We start from the raw sequence: 14,315 nt of genomic DNA, 5'->3' as shown, positions 1-14,315 counted from the left end.
ACTGTTGTCTGTGCCAAAGCCTGAGAAAAAGTCTATGCATTTAGGTTAAATAAATAAAAGTGTTTCAGTTCTCAGTTCCATAAGTGTGGAATGATCGAGCTTCTCATGTCCTTAGCCTGACACTCAGCCTGCATTTTCAGACTTTCTCCCTCTTGGCTCCCAAACTGTGGAATAAACTCCACCTCACCTTTAGCACCCCTCTCTCTATCCCTTCTTCTCTATCCCTTTTCGATAATTGCTAGTTTCTCAATTTTTGTCACCTTTTTCAAAACATTCTAGTTGTTTTTTTGTTTTTGTTTTACAATCAGCTGCAACTGAGTTTTTCAGTATCAATGTAGTCCCATCACAACATCAGTAGGAGGAGTCTGTCAGCGAGTGAGTGACTGTCACAACAGTCAGTCAGTCAGTCAGTCAGTGAGTCAGTGAGTAGCAACACAGGATGCACAAAACATCACTCTACCTTCTAGTCTGTAAGTAGAAAACCACAGCACAATTATTGTATTGTCTCATGGATTGTGTTTGTACGTGTGTGTGTGTGTGTGTGTGTGTGTGTGTGTGTGTGTGTGTGTGTGTGTGTGTGTGTGTGTGTGTGTGTGTGTGTGTGTGTGTGTGTGTGTGTGTGTGTGATGCATGAGGAATGAATTAAATCATTCAAAGTTGGGTCTCAAAAATATAGTTTCTAAGGTAGGTTGCATCTTGTGTAAATGTAATTTATATTGAAAATGTAACATTAACATTAAGTACACCGGTGCCCGACTTAGGGACCATGCAAGTCGGGGACAATGCAAGTTGGGAATACCCCACCTGTCAGAGTACTTGCTGTACCTGTTACAGTACCCAGTGTGGTACCCGTTACTGTACCAATAACGTTAGATATTACATTTAATTGGTTATTCATAAACGGGCACTGGCCTACTCTGGAACATTGCATGTCGGGAGCGATGCAAGTTGAATTAGGGTCTGTCTCATTGCATTAATGCATATTGTTAAGCAAACCGATTGATTCCAGTTAGTTATCCCCCCCCGCCAGTCCGACCAAATTCCCACTCGGCACAAACCATCCCCAGGTCGAACGTCAAGTTTGAAGACAATTGGTTATGCCTAGGAAAGTCAGTCTCACAGACTCACAGACTCACAGACTCTCTCTCTCTCTCTCTCCCTCTCTCTCTCTCTCTCTCTAGTGGTTATTTCCATGGTCATTGTCTCAACAGAAGTTCAAAACAGTGGTGATGTTATGAGAGGTAATTATGTTTGTCTTCTACTGGCCAGGTTTTCAAATTATCCACATTATCAATGGAAATTAAATATAAGTTTGATTTTAACATACAGTACATGATCCATCGATCAGGAAATCAACTTTCTTCTCTGTCTCTCCCCCCTCCCCCAGTCTCTCTCAGACTCAGTCCTGACAGGTCTCAGTTCTTTAAATTTGAGTCTGTCTTTCTGAGCTGTGAGGACAGGCTGTCCAACTCTACTGTCTGGAGTGTGAAGAGGATGAATATCGATAAGACCGTCACAGATTGTGGTGGCACTAGTGACTGGTGGGGGGAGCTGATCAACACAGGATGTCTTGTCAAATCCATGGGATATACAGCAAATGGAGGTTACTGGTGTGAGTCTTCAGAGGGAAAGGGCAACACTGTGACTATCACTGTGACTGGTACGTTCAGTTTTATGTATTTTATCTTTTATTGCATGCTTTTTCCCCCTTTATTTTTCTTGTTTGTTAAAGAGTCTTTCCTGTCAAAACCTCATCATGTTGGGATAGTGTTGTTCAGATTGACATAATCTCAGTCAAATGTTCTGCTATTCTGCTGTTATTTATCATTGTTCAGATGGAGCTGTGATCCTGGAGAGCCCTGTACTTCCTGTGATGGAAGGAAGTAATGTCACCCTGCGCTGTAGGACCCAGAAGACCTCCTCTGACCACCCAGCTGATTTCTATAAAGATGGATCCCTCATCAGGACTGAGTCTACAGGACAGATGACCATCCACCATGTTTACAAGTCTGATGAAGGATTCTACAAGTGTCACATCTCTGACCGTGGAGAGTCACCAGAGAGCTGGATGGATGTGAGAGGTGAGATAGTTGTGTAGGCTTAACCACATTTTATTTGACCTGCATTCGAGGAGGGATGGGGCCCTGGCCACAGCACCAGCATGAACAGAGTGGTTGGGGTGGTAAGTGAACCATGCAGAGTGGTTAGAATTGTTTTTACATAGGACTGAGAGGGTTTATTTAAATTGTTAATGCTAGTGATTTCTCATCGTCTTTGTCAATAAAAATAGGGTTGATATGTGATAAACAAATTGTCAATAAAAAGAAGGTTATGATTATGTGATAAACAACTTATCAGTCGGGATTCTTCCATTGCGTTTATCCAAATAAGAGCAGGCATCTCAGCCCTATCGCTCAGGCTAATATGAGTGCCTTTGTTTGGACTAACTCAGGCTAACTGATCTCCTTGGCTCTCTGTCTCTGATATATAATCTAAAGCTTACTCTCTACTCTAAGCCTAAAAATTTAAATTATGCTTAAAAGACATTTACAGCTCTTTTTAAAAGTACCTTGTCTCATTCTGCTTCAGATTCTCTGCCCTTCAATGACAATGATGACCAAAGAGACAGTCCCTCTTCCTCTCTGCCTCCGTATTTCCGCTATCTGATGTGTGCAGGAGTCTCCATCTTTCTGCTGATTCTGTGTCTGATTCTGTGGAAGAAATGCAGAGGTATGTCAATAATCTTCACACACACACATAGCCATTAAGACAAGCTATACAAATCTACAGAATGTGATATAACTGTTCCTTCAGTACTTTGAAAGGCATGTCTTACCATTTTTATGTGGACGATATCCAACCGATTTACTCTTTTAACCCTGTCATTAAGGCCTGGATGTCAAACAACTTCCACCAGTTAAACAAGGCTAAAACTGAGGGGCTTATTGTTGCCCCTGACAGCGTTGTTCCTAGGTGGTTTATTGAATTGGGTCCCTCAAAACTAACGTGCGCACCAACCTCAGAAACCATGGCGCTAAAGGTCTGCTGAACAGGAAAACTTTTAGAAATTCCCCATAGGGGAGATTGGGGTCAAAAGTAACACTATTTACATTTTCCTTCATAATTCACAGAATACTTGAAATATACTAGTCATCTTTTGTTTTAAGAAACATACAGTATATATGTGCCCTAATTACTAATACCATTTATAAGCTTTCACTAGTAAGGACAATACTAAAATATTACTTTTAAAGGACAACTTTGTTTTTTTTACAACCAAGGTTTATGTTTTAGCTTGTAATTAAAGTAAATAAAAGAGTGTTGAAATTTTTTAATTTACTGCTTTCTATAGTTTTAGCAATTTTCGCGATCTTTTTTACAGTGGGCGGGGGCATTCGGGCAGGTTGCTAAATATGTATTTATTACACAATAAAAAAGGTCCCATGGTCTTTGATGTCCAGATGTGAGTTATTGGGGGCTAGAAGAGCTACTGTAAATAATAAGAAATTGCCGGGTTATTGTGTAAAAAAATACATATTTAGCCACCTGCCCGAATGCCCCCGCCCACTGTAAAAAAGATCGCGAAAATTGCTAAAACTATAAAACAGTAAATTTAAATATTTTAACACTCATCTTTTATTTACTTTAATTACAAGCTAAAACATAAACCTTGGTTGTAAAAAAATAAAGTTGTCCTTTAAAATTGCCTATTGCCTAGCCTGGCATTGGCTAGACTGATAACGAGGATTCACTCTCACGTTCCATCAGTCTGGACTTCGGCCCATAGGGAGCGAGTATGAGAAATCAGAAAATGATTTTGTTGCTTTTCACTGTTGTACCGACAGCAGTTGAAACACAGTCACTGATTTGCCCGAATATTTTCTGATTTCTCATACTCGCTCCTGATACCGTAGAGCAGGGGTGTCAAACTAATTTTGGGGTTGGGGCCAGATTGGTCAAATGGTGACTTGAGGTGGGCCGGAACCAGTTGCGGACGCACATGCGCGCTCACACGCACTCAGACACTGCTACTAACTATGCATATCACGTTTTTTTTTAATGTATTAAGAAGAATAGCTACTTTAATTATTGACATTAAAAACAAACAATGCAATTTGTTATAAATGTAATAATAATAATAATAATAATAATGATAATAATAATAATAAACCATTTTAAGTAGAATAATTCAATTTGAAGTTAAACAATACCTGGTAATGTGTGTGGGTGGTTAAATAATTAGATTTATAGAACAACAGTGGTGTAAAGTAACTAATTACATTTACTCAAGTACTGTACCTAAGTAAAGATTTGACGTATTTTTACTTTACTAGAGTATTTCCAATTTCCAGTACTTTTACTTCTACTCCACTACATCTCACTTATCATAACTATAATCCATATTTAGATCAGTTATTTAAAACATGTTTATTTATTGTGTAGAATTATTTATTTACTATTGTGTAGTAATATAATACAATATGTCTCAAAACATTAGCATGCCATACAGTTGAATTATTGCAAATTAAATAAATATGATTTCAAGAAATTAAAACTAATATTGAATAGCCTAACAAAAGGCAACACACACACACACACACACACACACACACACACACACACACACACACACACACACACACACACACACACACACACACACGGAAAGACTGGTGACGCGAGGTTACACACACACACACACACACACACACACACACACACACACACACACACAAACACACACACACACACACACACACACACACACACACACAATCAAAGTCAAGCGTAGAGGAACGTGAGAGTGAATCCATGTTATCAGTCTGGCCAATGCCAGGCTAACAATTGCCCCCATGACGGGGGCAATTGTAACAGTGGTTGGGGGCAATTGTAACACTGTAAAAATAAGTCATATTAACCCACTATATCTCAAATAAAAGCACATCACTAAGTAATATGTATTTTTTATAATTTAAAATGTTTTACTTAATAATGTTTTATATATATAATTACAATTATTATTATTTTTTATTCGAATTATTTTATTTTTCAATTTAGTTTTTTCAAATGTATGTACATTTTTTACTTTGAAATTTAGTGAAATATGTTCATTTACTAACATAAAAGTATGTAATCCCAGACAAAAAAGTCTGCTTGCATTGAAACACATTGTTACAATTGACCCCGGTCACTGTGTTACAATTGCCCCCGATCTGGCGTCCATGATGAAATCCCATATTCTAGCTAGAAACACTAGTATAGGATGCTGACGTTAATTTGTGACCAATAACATAGAGATACAATTAATCTAAGTTTAAATTAGCTGTCATCTTAACTTTAGACAGCAGAAGGAAAATACTGTACATTCAAAAATGTACTTTTACACCTCAAAATCTGTTTTTGTTGAAAACTTCTGCTGAGATGAAATGATCATTCTACCCTTCCATAGGCAGAGAGAGGACCCTACTGAGCATGTGCAGAAGAAGTCTCATCGGCTTGTTTCTGACTAGAATTATTGAGTGTGTTACGTTTGCCCCCTGTTGCTTTTGACCCCAGTCTCCTACTAAATTAAAAAACAAAAGGTGACAAAGCTCCCAAACTTCTTGAGAGCTGCAGCCTCTGTGGATATTTTTAGGAACAACCTTAAAACAGGCATTTGCGGAAGTTACTTTATTTTATTTACATGCTTGTTTGTGTTGTTGTCCGCTGTCTTGCTTAATATGAATTGTACAGGCCTTTTCTGTTCTAACTGCTTTAATACCTTGTTTTGTTTTTAATCCCACTGTATGTAAAGCACTTTGTGAGATCTCTCTGAGAAGTGCTATATAAATAAAATGTATTCACTTACTTACTTGTGATTTTTGTGAAGAGCACCTCTGTAGTCTATAGTTTTGAACTCTGTTATCCATTTTTCTGACTAGCTATCCTTGATCTTGTCCAGAGCATAAGCCGCTTAAAATATTAAATGAAAATACTTGGCCAATAAACAGATTTTGATTAAAAAAAAACACACAATGATTTGTACTGGCAGCTGACTGATAATTTAGCTATTTCTAAAGCTATTTCTAGCTTATTTCATTATGAACATTGTCTTTGATCATTTAATCTGAGGTACAGTGTTTCTCTGCTGCAGGCTGTAGGAGTCAGACAGACAGACAGAGTGAAGATGTGACGTATGCTGATGTGACTGTAATGCGGGGAGATAATCACAGGACGAGGAGAGGTACAGTGAATTAAATACCCCCAACTAGGCTAGATTATTATATTAGATATCTCAACACCACACGGAATTTACTCACATAAACAACAATAATCTGATCACACACTTATTCTGTTGTTTAGTTGTTGTTTCTATCTCTCTGTTTACATCATTTCACCAGGGTGTCAACTGTTTGAACACTTGCTGTTTCTATTGTTTTTTTCCAGACCAGACCCCTGCAGGACAAGACATCATCTACTCCATGGTGAAAATAAACACAGGTCAGTCACAAACAATACTACAGTATACAGTATACACACAAGAGTTGGCCCAGAGAGAGAAACTGTCTCTCTCCACATCAAATAAAGGGAGGTTAAATTTAAACCCTTTAACCAACCTTAGAACCGTATTTATCCAGTGTGGGCAACTAGCCCATATTAGCTAATATGCTCAGTTTTTGGGCCAAAATAGGTTTGTCCCACACAGGACGTCTCGTATTACAAAATACATGTGTTGATTGACTCCTGCCGTATAATGGGTCCTTCTATGAAAGAGCACATACAGTCATACCAATTCATACCTGAATATTGCTTCCATCTGATAACAATACTGTAGTTAATGAATGAAATGAAGTGTTTAGGAGCATCAATCTGTAACGGTTTGGTCATATTTCTGTGATATTTATAGTGGATTTATAGTGAGATTTATTAAAGGTTAAAATGTGAAATATAAATTAGATGACAATGCAGAGCTAGGGTCACTATCTTTTATATCAGGTACCAGGGCCTGGATCCAAGTACACTTGGCCCAAAATGAACCGAGCCCAGATCCACTTCTACTTACAAGTATAAATCAAAGCTGTGTAATAAGCTCTAGTGTTTTTGTTACACATTTTAATTTTTTTTTTAATGTGTTACAGATGGAGATGTTTGAGTGAAGAAGAGAGAACAGAAGAGTTACTGCTTGCAAGGTTACTGCTTGCTTACCATGCTTGCTTACCATGCATGCACAATTGCACATACATTTTCTTTAACAAAAACACCTCAGGACACACACATACACCGCCCACCCCTACCCCCAACCCCACCACCATATCCTCTGACCTTTGTGAGTTTCGGAACAAATAAGTGGCTCTGTATAAGTGGGTATTTTGTATAGTTATGGAAACATCTTTGTTTGTTAACCACAGCGGTTAAACTGTTCTGAAAACAATGCATGTTGCCTACAACTTCACTGGTCTGCTGTATGTGTGTGCATTGTGCATCCGTGGACAATATGCATTGTGGTTTTCAGAACCACTACGTCTGTCCTCTTCCGCAGTCCTCAGTGTGAACACTCACCGTGTGCCAACGGTTTGATGTTTGTAAGTAGGATACAGGAAACAACAAAAAGCCTTGTGAAAACACAACTTTACTATTGTTTATTAAAATAAACTCTACTATACTCTACCATTGACATGTGAATGGTCCAAAGCACATTGTGAATCGCTTTGGATAAAGTGACTATACATTTCTGACCTGTGAGGTCAACTTCACCATGAACACAATCACATCCCAGAGACATTTAAACCCATTTTAATATCTATAGAACACATTTCATACAACAAAGCAACCCACAAACTTTGTTCAAACAAACATTAGGCACCAAGAAAACACACACAAAGGTATTGTAAATAATATAAGAATATAAATACAGTATTTTTGTAACTAAACATGATCACTGCTCACTGAAAACTGATTTGGCAGTATTAAGTAATGAGCTTATATTAATACTTAAAATCTTATATTAACACATCAAATTCAAAACAAGGGCATATACTGTAAAAGGAAGTAGAGGTCCTAGACGGGGGGAAATGATTTGGAGGGGGGTAGCAATACCAGGTTTTCTGACAATGAATGATCAATGCAGTGGGAAGATTAGATATTTTATGAATTTATTCTGAATATGAATTTGTATGACTGCACAGTGCACAGGACTTTTGAAGTTGGTGTGTTTGAATTAGTGTTTGAACCATTTCTTCTTTGGGCAAGCAAGAGCCCCCCGCACTGCCTAACACAGGAAGTAGAATGTGCACAGCAAAAAGGGGAAATGAGGCGTCTTCACACTTAAAACTAGTTCAAACAAGCGAGAGAAAACCACAGGCCTGAAAACAAACACGCTACTTTCATGCAAGGGTGGTTAGATTGCAAAAGGTCAGTCACCACAGGATGAAATTTAAGTTCAATTTAATAAACAAAAAGAGCTGCAATTAGAAAGAGCTATCACATTCTAACATTGCAATGCGTATCAAATTTGATTTATTAACAAGGATATAAAAAATAGAAACAAAGGATAGTGTGCTGTCTCACCTCTCACTTGCATCCAGCTCTCTGGTGACTCTCCAAGGTCAGAGATGTGACACTTGTAGAATCCTTCATCAGGCTTCAAGCACCAGAAAGTGTGCTATGATTAAGGTATACTTTACATTACTATTTCTTTACTTACTCGTTATTTATTTTGTTACTGTTGATATTGAGGAACTGAAACCAAATATTTTTACTCTTGGTCTATGAGATTTTAAAACATATTCTTCAATCTTGAATCAGACTTAAATATAATTGTGGATGGTCATCTGTCCTGTAGACTCCATTCTGATGAGGATCCATCTTTTTACAAATCAGCTGGGATGTCAGAGGAAGTATTACCAGTTGTCTTATCTTTGTACAAGCAGTGCAGAGTCTTCTGTCAAAGGAAGTGCAGGGCTCTCTAGGCTCCAGCCTGGTCTCGACTGCAAAACGTAAATAAATTAAGTAATGACCACACAACGAAAACGAGCATAGATTAAGTTAGGTCGCGAAATACATAACATGTTTACTGCCAATACTTACATTTTAAGTTAAGAGGGAGTTTTTCGTTGCCACTGTCACAAAATTGCTTGCTCAGGGTGGGATTGTCGGGTCTCTTCTCTACATGTAAAGTGTCTTGAGACAACTTGTTGTGATTTGACACTTTAATAAATTTGAATTGAATTGAATTGAATTTTTAAGTGTCCTCAGTATGTGGGATATAGCCTATTACGTATTCCAAATGTCAAACGTACGTTAAGATTAAGAGCCACTCATAACACCATTCATCTTATCTGGTTTTTACTCCTTATGTGTGGATGATTGTTTTGAGATACAGTAAGACATGCCAGGCATCTGAGTTTTAGAAGTTTTAGAGAATTTAAAGTTCCTCCACATGTATTTTCATTATCAACTGCCAAAAAAAACATAAGCTATGTCATCATCATTCACTTGTATGTTGACAAGTGAATGATGATGACATAGCTTAATGATGAGCGAAGTTCAACAAACATCAACTGTAAACACAACAGTGATATATTGTTTTCCAGGTGCCACAATTTGAGACATACTGGACAATATTCCTACCTGTACATCATCAATTCTTATATTGTTCAAACATCATCCTAGGACTGTTTGTTTTCATGCAAATTTGAAAGAACTGGAGGTGTGTCAGTCTCACAGCCTGGGTCTCAAGGCGTACGTACAGTTCTTTCCCTGCCGCTGTAAGCCCTGAATGAGGACAGGTAGGTTAGTAAGTAAATAGCTAAGTTAGTAGGTAAGTAAATAAAAGTACAAATAATAATAAAACTACTAAGAAGTTGGAACCCTGAGCAGCTGCTTAACCTTATTTCTATCTCATCCAGTAGTATTACTTTCCATAAATATTATTTTATTATCTTGTAGATATATTGTAATATGTTAGCAGTCTCTGCAGAACATGTCACACTGACATTTCTCTGCTTGTACTTGTATTAGTAAGTGACATTCCTCGTTATTTTCTTGATTCTAGCTCTCATACACTATCTATTTATCCAAACCATAACCATTCATGCTGGTACAAATGATGCCATGGCAAGCAATCAATTAAATAAATTACAACAAGATGAGAGCTCCTATGAGCTCCTGACAGTAACAATCAATCCCCATTCTAATGACAAGTTCAGAGTGTTTTAGCATGCTTTACTTCACTTGACTAAAGTTAGCTCCATTAAATATTAGATTGCTTTCTGGTGAGACATTTTATATTTTATTTCTAATCATGGCCTAAGCTTTTTTATTCTTAACTGAATATTGGTTTTCACCCACTGCTTGAGTGGGTGCTCAAGGAGAAATGTAATTATTACTGTCAAGGAGAAATGGTTGAAATCAAGGAATTTCCTTGAGAGTCAAGGAGGGTTGGCAGTTGGCAGGCTAATTAGGGAAACAGCAGGTAGTAGTGAAAATGGAAGGAGATGTTTGATGTTATTGGTACTGTAGTTAGGGTGGCAGGGCAATAGGGCGCACAAGCACACAAGACTTGGAGCAGGACAGGAGCACTGACATGAGGTAGGCAGGCTGTGATTATCAAGTTACCACAGGATCTAAGGGGGCGGAGGGGGGCACCTGCAAGAGGAGCCATGTTCTCACTAATGCCACCTTAGTTGGCAAGGCAATGAGCTCTGGCAGGGCGGGTCAAGCTGGGTCTGTCCTCTCCTCTTCGCAGATGAGTCAGATGATGACAGCACAATGACTGTCAGCTCAGTAGTAAACTGTAGTTTTCGCCACAATGACATGACAGATGAGTCAGATGATGACAGCACGAAATGCAGTGTCACAGGCAGTGCACCTATAGTGCCCAGTTTTCCCAGTGCCCAGCTTCCCTAAACTTATTGAATTCTGTGTGTGTGTGTGTGTGTCTCTCTCTCTCTCTCTCTCTCTCTCTCTCTCTCTCTCTCTCTCTCTCTCTCTCTCTCTCTCTCTCTCTCTCTCTCTCTCTCTCTCTCTCTCTCTCTCTCTCTCTCTCTCTCTCTCTCTCTCTAGTGGTTAATTCCATGGTGATTGTCTCAACAGAAGTTCAAAACAGTGGTGATGTTATGAGAGGTAAGTCGGTTTGTCTTCTCCTAAACTCTTCCAAATTATTATTATATTAGTGAACTGTAACAAGAAATGTATTTTAGATTTTTACATGATCCACCGATTAGGAAATCCTCTTGATTCTCTGTCTCTGACCCCTCTCTCAGACTCAGGGCGGATTCAGACTGGGTCCGATTCATTCGAACCGTCCCCGAGTACGATTGGCCTCTCTCAGCTGGCCAGCATTCACATTGGCCAAAATTCTAACGTACTTGAGTACACGTCATGCAACAGTAATGGTAAATATGTGCCTCATGGGGGCGCTGTTGACTATGGGGCTTTGGGAGATATGAATGTCATTCACAGAAGAAGAGTCACTTGTCAGAGTTTAAAGTGAATAATAAAGTTTGACTGTGTTCCTGACGTTGTCTTGAGTTATAATTATAACAGAACAACAATACACAACCAAAGCAGTGTGTGCATTGGTCTTTGAAACCTCAAAATGTAACGTCGTCTCTCGCGTCTCTGTTATTATCAATATGATAGTCACATCACTGATGCATCCTTGGTATTTTAGCAGTGACGTCACAGACTAATCCTTGGTATATTTATCCTTATATACGTTCGCCACACACTGAGCCGTATGCACTGTCTGATGCATCACTGAAGACGTGAACACTTCTTCTGGACGAGGAGGTGTCAAACCCACTGGGGGTGTAGCATCTTGGCAGTGTGACTTGGGATAGGTGTGAGAGTTCCTCCTCCCATGAGAGCCATGCTTGCAGTAGGCCACCGGGCAAGTCTGGGTCATCCCATTCGCGTTTCTTGTCCCAGAGCTTCTGGACTAACACTTTGGCCCTCGTTGTATACGGCATTAGGAAGCCTAGTGGGTCATACTGCTTGGCAAGAGTGCGGTATATGCTACGCATGGTCGGCTGAGTGGTCTTTGTCTCTCCATGCTTATAGCGAAGAGTATCTGACTGACAGTACCATCTCAATCCGAGCGTGCCTTCTTCAGGATCGGCGCTGTCCTGGGTGAACCACAGCTCACTGCTCTCTGATATGGAATCTCGCGGCAGATGGCAGATGATTTCAGAACAGTTACTTGCCCACTGACGGAGGTCAAATCCACCCTCTGCCAGCAGGTGGCAGAGCTTGTCGACAAGATGCTTGGCCTCTTCAACAGTGCGTAGACTTTGTAGACAATTGTCTACATAGAAACATCTTTCCACTGATGTGCGCACATCCTCTCCAGGCTCAGTATGATCCATCACATGTTTTTGGAGAGCGAATGTGGCACAGCAGGGACTAGAGGTAGCTCCAAACGGTAGCACCTGCCATTGGTAGACTTGCGGGGTATCGCTTCTCGGCTGGTCTCACCACACGAATCTCAGGAGAGGCTGATCTTCTGGTAGGAGTCGTACCTGGTGGAACATTCCCTTTATATCGCTGCTGATGGCGAAAGGGTGCTCACGAAAACGAAGAAGGACACCCAGCAGGGTTGAGCCCAACACTGGTCCAGGAAACAGCTGGTCATTCAAACTAGTACTATAAGGATATCTACTGTTGCAGTAGGAATCGGCAATGAGCAAAGCCTCCTCCAATTTCAGATGGTCGGACAGGATTTGAAACTTGAACCACTCTGTAGCCTCTGCAGGAAGTAGGTTTTCAATAGCAACTTTCAACTTTGCAAATTCCCGAGGGTCTTCATGTTTGAAGTCAGGAATTGTTGGTTTCGGCCCCCGATAAACTGGCTCCTGCTCTGGTGGCGGACGGTGGCGACGGCGAACAGGAGAGTAGGACTGCTCACGTGTTCTGCGATCAGCTAGTAAGCGAGGACGGCTACTATGGGATTTGTAGCGGTAATAGTCAGGGGATCTGCGATCATATTTATAGCTGTCAGGTGACCCATAATATGAGCGAGAGGGCGTTTCTTTGTAACGGTGGTAATGTGGGTCATAATAATGACCTTCGGGGGACATATCATGGCGAGGGTGTCTGCGCGTGTTGCACTGACTGGACCTGAATGATTCAGCTCGGTGGCGGTCAGGTGAGACATAATGATGGCGATGAGACGGCTCATTGTGGCGACTTTGTTGAGCATAGCGACGGTTACCGTATTCAGTGTTGCTACGGTTGTAGCGTCGACTATCCATCAATCCCATTCCTTCAAGCTCTCCTGCTACGTCATCAACCTCATCATGTTCTTGCGGCGCTCGTCGTGTGTCCTCTCTGTTTTGTTGCACCAGCTGCTGCTCAGAATGATGCGGATCATTGCGATCTCTTGTAGACGTCTCTCCTATTTGTGAGGCCGGCGGTGAACTTGATGCAGAGGAGGATTCGGCTTTGTCCTTGTCGCTGCATTTCTGCTGGCGATGTGAACTGGATTGATGATGAGATGGAGCAGAAGGGGACCTCCGCCATTCTGATAATACACATAGCTCATGCCTTAACTTATCGTTCTCTTCCATGACGGCTCTCATCGATGGTCGGTCAATGTCAGAAGGCATATAGTTGGTATGTCGTTTTCCCTCGGTGGGGTGGTGATGTGATCTGGGTGACTATCTCAGATTAGTCTTATACTCTGAAAGGTAACAAGGTTGTCGAGTCGTGCGACGGGGACGCATAGTCCTTTCTTCGTGTTCCTCTTCAGATTCAGACATCGCTGTAGAAGTTGCCCTATCGGGCTTGAAGGACCATGTAAAGAATGTTCTATTTCAATAATTAAACTTAGGAGCTGATTGCTCAACCGGTGGCAACCTCCACAGAGTGTCCAGTAAAAACACAGAAATTGACGTCCGTTCAATGAAGATTTATTCACACCCACATCCACTTTTCACCACCCTTTTCTGTACATGTGTGTGGTTCTGATGACAAGGAAATAAATAAATAAAAGCATTCACATATGACTCATCAGTTTAGAATAATCAGAAATAGGCTACATGAAATATTCATATAAAACTCAAACAACATTTGCATAAACAAATAGCAAAGTGATTAAAGACATGTAACACAAATACTCACAATTAGTTGCACGCACACTAGGTAACAAAAAATGTCCAAGGGGGAAAACAAACAGAACTTCAACAACTGTGATGCTTCTCCAACAGAGGACTAACATAGAATGATGCAACCTATTCATACAGCAGGCTCTAATCAGGCATCAGGCACTGATCATACAGAAGGCCTAATTGACCACACCTGGTCTGTGGGTCATGGTGACATGAGTAGGTCATGGT

The 14,315-nt window shown here is 40.2% G+C and overlaps 1 protein-coding gene across 2 annotated transcripts; it reads left to right on the top strand.

The window, feature by feature from the left end:
• Positions 1 to 422: 422 nt before the first annotated feature.
• On the top strand, positions 423 to 7,538 carry LOC308102483 (uncharacterized protein). 2 transcript variants are annotated; one of them, XM_080452228.1, is made up of 8 exons: positions 423 to 470; positions 1,182 to 1,241; positions 1,388 to 1,660; positions 1,836 to 2,081; positions 2,590 to 2,730; positions 6,134 to 6,223; positions 6,427 to 6,480; positions 7,119 to 7,538. In XM_080452228.1, the coding sequence occupies exons 1-8, from the start codon at positions 440 to 442 to the stop codon at positions 7,130 to 7,132; spliced, it is 909 nt and encodes a 302-aa protein (XP_080308354.1). In that variant the 5' UTR covers positions 423 to 439; the 3' UTR covers positions 7,133 to 7,538. The 2 variants fall into 2 exon arrangements, with proteins under 2 accessions (XP_080308354.1, XP_080308355.1); XM_080452229.1 differs by lacking the exon at positions 423 to 470 and having other exon boundaries at positions 1,116 to 1,241.
• The last annotated feature ends 6,777 nt before the right edge of the window (positions 7,539 to 14,315 follow it).

Source organism: Gymnoscopelus braueri (genome assembly GCF_963280865.1).
Source record: "Gymnoscopelus braueri genome assembly, chromosome: 15".
NCBI classification, from domain to species: Eukaryota; Metazoa; Chordata; class Actinopteri; order Myctophiformes; family Myctophidae; genus Gymnoscopelus; species Gymnoscopelus braueri.
Note: the sequence above shows the minus strand (reverse complement) of the source record. Positions and strands in the feature narration are given on the sequence as shown.

Excerpts from the sequence above, each read along its gene's own strand:
- LOC308102483 (XM_080452228.1), top strand. The coding sequence starts at position 440 with ATGCACAAAACATCACTCTACCTTCTAGTCT. Across the intron at positions 471-1,181 it reads ATCACTCTACCTTCTAGTCT|TGGTTATTTCCATGGTCATT; the intron begins GTAAGTAGAAAA and ends CTCTCTCTCTAG. Across the intron at positions 1,661-1,835 it reads TGTGACTATCACTGTGACTG|ATGGAGCTGTGATCCTGGAG; the intron begins GTACGTTCAGTT and ends ATCATTGTTCAG.